The 4,444-nt window shown below is 59.0% G+C and overlaps 1 protein-coding gene across 1 annotated transcript; it reads right to left on the bottom strand.

Moving 5' to 3' along the window:
• Positions 1-51: 51 nt before the first annotated feature.
• On the bottom strand, positions 52-3,791 carry LOC112910681 (uncharacterized). The gene is made up of 10 exons (XM_025986927.2): positions 3,785-3,791; positions 3,292-3,346; positions 2,867-3,091; positions 2,700-2,749; positions 1,708-1,851; positions 1,266-1,337; positions 1,061-1,181; positions 677-855; positions 411-569; positions 52-196 (listed from the first exon to the last, which is right to left on the bottom strand). Exons 1-10 carry the CDS (start codon positions 3,789-3,791, stop codon positions 60-62), a joined length of 1,149 nt encoding a protein of 382 aa, XP_025842712.2. The 3' UTR covers positions 52-59.
• Positions 3,792-4,444: the final 653 nt, after the last annotated feature.

Here is a 4,444-nt window from a genome sequence, read left to right as displayed (position 1 = left end):
GATGCGTGTCCGCTCTGTGCCCGCCCACCACACGCAGCCTATTTTGCTCCACAAACGCTTTACTTGTACACGTTTTTCATAGCAGGTTTCTGCAAACAGGCTGGCGAAGGGGAGAAGGGCTGCTGCTGCACTAGAGTTGGGGGGGAGGGAGCCATCCTCGAGGGGCGTAGATAGTCTAATGGCTGGCCCACGAACTCTGGGGGAGGGGGGGCGTGCGGAGGGTCAAGGGGGCTGCTTTCCTTGACACTCCGGGTTGGTGCCCCCTTGGCCTTCCTTTCCACCCGCCCCGCCCCCAGTCCCGCCGCCTGCCCCGCTACCCTGCCCTCTTTCCTTAGGCTCCGCCCCAGCCTTGGTCCAGCGTCCCCGCCCTCCGGGTCTCCCGGAGTCCCGCCCCCGCCCGCGGCTCTCACCCAGGCTGAGGGACCTCTGGGTGGACCCGAGTTTGTGGCGGCTGGGCTGGCAGGACTTGGGAAGGCGGACGTCGGGGAGTGGGGCTCGGTTCCGCGTCCGGTCTTCTGGGGGTGTCCGCCCGGCCAAGTTAGGTATCTGGGAGTAGGGGCTGCGCGCACCTGGCCCCGGGGAGGCCGGGAGGAGGACAAGGAGAGGCTAGTCCTGCCCGCAGGTCCCGAGTCAGGGTTGGCCCCTCCGGTGGGTCCCCGCCCGGCCCGGGGCGCACCTGCTTTGTGCAGTCTGTGCAGTGAGCGCTCCAGCTCGGAGCCCGAGAGGCCGCCCAGGCGCGCGGCCTGGCAGAAGAAGGTGAGGCTCGCGTGAGTGCGCACCGCGCCGCTGGGGCCACGGGCCTGGCCCTTCCAGCCTGGGTTCAGCCGCAGGGCCCGCTGCTTCTTCGTGTAGTAGCTGGAGGGGAGGGGGGGCGCCCCCGCCTAGTCAGACCCCGCCTCCCCCCACCTCTGTGTCTGGAAGGCCGGGAAACCAAAGCACGACAGGAACGGACCCAGAATTCAGGGCTCCTGATTCTGGGGCAGGAGCCTCAGGGCACCCGGCCCCGCGGCAGCATCTGCTCCCCCCATCCTGGGCCCTGAAGCTGGGGACAGGGGCTTACCTCATCACTTCCTGCACCACTTTGTGGGGCAGGAAGCCCTGGCTCATCAGCTTGAACAGCATTTCTAAGAAAAGGGTTTGCAGGCCCTGGGGGTCATAGAACCGGCTGTTCCTCACCTGGCCTGGGGGTCAGAGATCAGAGGGGAGGGTGAGGAGGAATCTCCCCTCAGTCCAGGCCTTCCCACTCCACCAGCCTTGCCCCTCACCCAAGCACTGAGCCAGGCGGTGGCTGTCAGTAAGGACACCCAGGAAGTCTTTGAAGCTTACAGTTCCGTCACCTGGGAAGAGAGAGAGAGGAAGGGGTTTTGTGGGTACCTCCTCTGCAGAAGGCCTACCCTGCATATGCTTTAGAGGCTTGTTTGCAGTTCCTTCCAGACATCAGAGAATCCAGTCCCAATTCTAGCCAAATGTCAATCCCAGTTGAATGGGGGAGAAATAGCCCCTGCCCTGGGGGATCCCCAAGTCAGGATGAGGATTAACATAGCAGAAATATGTTTAGGGGCCATGGGATAGATGTATTGATCAGAGCGGGCTTCCTGGAAGAGGGAACATTAAAATAGGACCAGGCTAGGGAGTCTGTGGGCACAGGAGACATTCTCCAGGGCCAGAAGTGAAGGAGGACAAAAGGCCAGGGGTGGGGATACCCACCATCCAAGTCTGCCTGCTGCAGAGCCTCACACATCTCCTGTGGGCTCAGCTGGATGCCCACATTGCGCAGGGCAGCTTTCATGCTGCGCATGTCCACAGTGCCTGTCGGGCTGGAGCTGAACAGTTTGAAGATCTCCTGGAATGCTGAGGGCAGGGAGGGAGGCAGGGAACAAGGTGAACCCACACACAGGGGCCCAGAGATCGGCCCAGTCTAGCTCAGAATGGGACTGAAGACTTGGGTCTCTCCAACACGCAAGACATTTGGGGGGCATTATAACATTTAAAGAACAACAGTGGCTACTGGGTGTTGGCATTTGTTAAGTTTTCCGTTCAATTCTCATGTCCAAAACCTGTGTTTGGACATGTTGGTATGAAAAGACATTCAAAACTTATGTCCAAGGTCACATCACCAGGAGACTGGGCAGGGCTGGCCGTTAGACTCTCGCTCTGGAGCTGCAATGCTCTGAGGCTCCAGGAGCCCTGCTGGCACCTGGCATTTAGCAGGCACTGAAGATTAGTGATGGTGAGTAAAATTACTCTGCTTTGAGGGGCCCTTGCCAATATTACAGTGGCATTGGGCCCCCAAATGTAGAAGTGGTTCCTTATACCCCTGACCCCATAGCCCCAGAATCTAGGGGGGGTGGGGAACTCAGATTATTTTTCCCTATCCTCTCTCCCAATTTCCTTCCTCCCTTCCTCCTTCCATGCTGTCCATCTGTCCATCCATCCATCCATCATCCAAATACCTTCCTATCCACCAATCCCTCCCTCCCTTCTTCTTTTACACACACACACACACACACACACACACACACACACACACACACATCAGTGAGCCCTGGAATTGTAAAGATTAGCCAATTAGCCTGGCATTGAGAAATGGTTACAATATGATTGTTTCCAATGGCCCCAGACTCTGGGGAAGTGACCCCTTGTAGTTCTGCTGTGAGTATGCCCTCATTCTCCCCTGGTCCTGGCCCTGGGGCCCTCACCTGCCAGCAGCCGGGCTGTCAGGGGTAGCAGGTTCTCATCTGCAGAGCTGCTTCAGGAGGAAGAGAGTGGAAAGGAGCTTTGCACCCGCTGCAGAGAGATGTCGGGGCCAGGCAGGCCTTATTCCAAACCCAGCACCTCAGGCCCGCTCTGCAGTCCCTGCCCTTACCTTTGAGACCCTGCACCTGAGCCTGATTTCACTGAGCTGGTAGCTGCAAGGTGCTTGAACCCTCTGGCCCTCCGGGAGCACTGCTCAGCCCCTGTGGCCACGATGGATGCTGGCTCCCTCTGGGCCGGCAGGGCAGTGGGCTGCTGAGGCCTCCCCTTCTGCATCCTGCAGAGCTGCTCCTCTCCTGGGTCCTGTGTGGGCAGTCTTCGAGGCTGCTGGGGAGGCCTTGGAGGCAGGGGGAAAACAGGGCTGAGGGGCCCCGGCCACCCGGGGGCTCAGACTCCAGGGACCCTGAGACTAGGCTCAGATCTACCTCCTCCCAGCTCCCCCCTCCTCCCCCAACCAGCTTGCACTCACAGTCCCTTATCCAGGGGATTCTGCAGGCAGAAGCTTGTACCAGCAGACCCTTGGCCGGCCCTGCTTACCTGTACGCTCCCTGTGCCGACGACAGGGATCTCCTGGTCTTCTGCCTTCGGCTGCCTGAAAGGCAGAGTCACAGGCTCTGAGGCTGGTCCAGTGTCCCAGGCCCGCAGCCCCCCAGGCTGGTTCTGGGTTGGACTTTAACATCTTTTGGCAAGGGTGCACTCTCCCTCACCACAGGCCTGCTTCTCTTGGCAGGGCGACCTGCTGTTTTACTCTTTTGAGTTTCTGCTCCCCTTAAAGCATCCGAATTTGCAACTCCACTCCAGAAGCTAACACAGGCTGGCAGAGGCCCAGGGAGAAGCAGGCCTTAGAGTCCCGAAGTTGGGCTTTGGGAAGGAGGGGTCTAGCCCAGGGTGGGCCTGTGACCCACCTTACCCCAGGTCCCCTGGGAGAGAAGGATCTCCTCCTCCAAACCAGGTAAACTTACAAATCATAGTTCACAAAATACTCCTGGAAGATGTTCCCCAACAGCCCAGTGCCTCCAGGGATACTCACTCTGCATCTCCTCCTCCTTCCTCTTTCCAGTTTCCTGCCCCTGCCCCCCCACTCCATTCCCAACTGTTTAGCCTTCCTAATCTCACCCTCCTAGGCCTTGGGCACCTCCCTCTTCAGCCTCCTCTCAAGGCAGGGCAGGCTCTTGGGGATCTGCGAGGCCGAGCTTTCACTTGACAGTGAGCCTTGGCACTGCTGGGTCTGGAGGCTGACCAGGGCCCTTAGCTGTGGCTCTGCCCCCCCCTCCCCTCTCTCCCCGACTTCCCTTATCATGCCCATGTCCTTCCCCACATTCTGAATTCCCTTCCCTGCTTTGCTCCCAGCTCTCCTCTTCCAGATCTTTCTCTGGAAAGACATTGCCTGTCCTCCCCCAACATGGGGAGACTTGTGCATTCGTGTGTGTGTTTAGCACATGTGTCTGGCTAACAGACATGCGTGTTTATGTGTGCTTGTGCACCTGGGACGTGTGGAACTGAGTGGATGTGTGTATGTGTGTGCCTGTGTGCTGTATGAATCAGCGGCTGGTGTGTGTGTGTCTGGGCTGCATGGGGAAGTACATCATTACATATGGGCTCTCCCCTACATTTTGAGATACTTCTAGTTCCAGGCTGTGGCCCCTAGCGGGGCAGTCCTTTGGCTTCTTTCTTCCTGCCCCTTCCAGCC

This window comes from Vulpes vulpes, chromosome 2, assembly GCF_048418805.1.
Source record: "Vulpes vulpes isolate BD-2025 chromosome 2, VulVul3, whole genome shotgun sequence".
In the NCBI taxonomy this organism is placed as follows: Eukaryota; Metazoa; Chordata; class Mammalia; order Carnivora; family Canidae; genus Vulpes; species Vulpes vulpes.
This window is presented reverse-complemented; position numbering and strand designations above follow the sequence as displayed.

Coding starts and splice junctions, on each gene's coding strand:
- LOC112910681 (XM_025986927.2), bottom strand. Junction 1,852..2,699: donor GACAGCCCGGCTGCTGGCAG/GTGAGGGCCCCA, acceptor CCCTGCCCTCAG/CATTCCAGGAGATCTTCAAA. Junction 1,338..1,707: donor GCAGCAGGCAGACTTGGATG/GTGGGTATCCCC, acceptor CTCTCTTCCCAG/GTGACGGAACTGTAAGCTTC.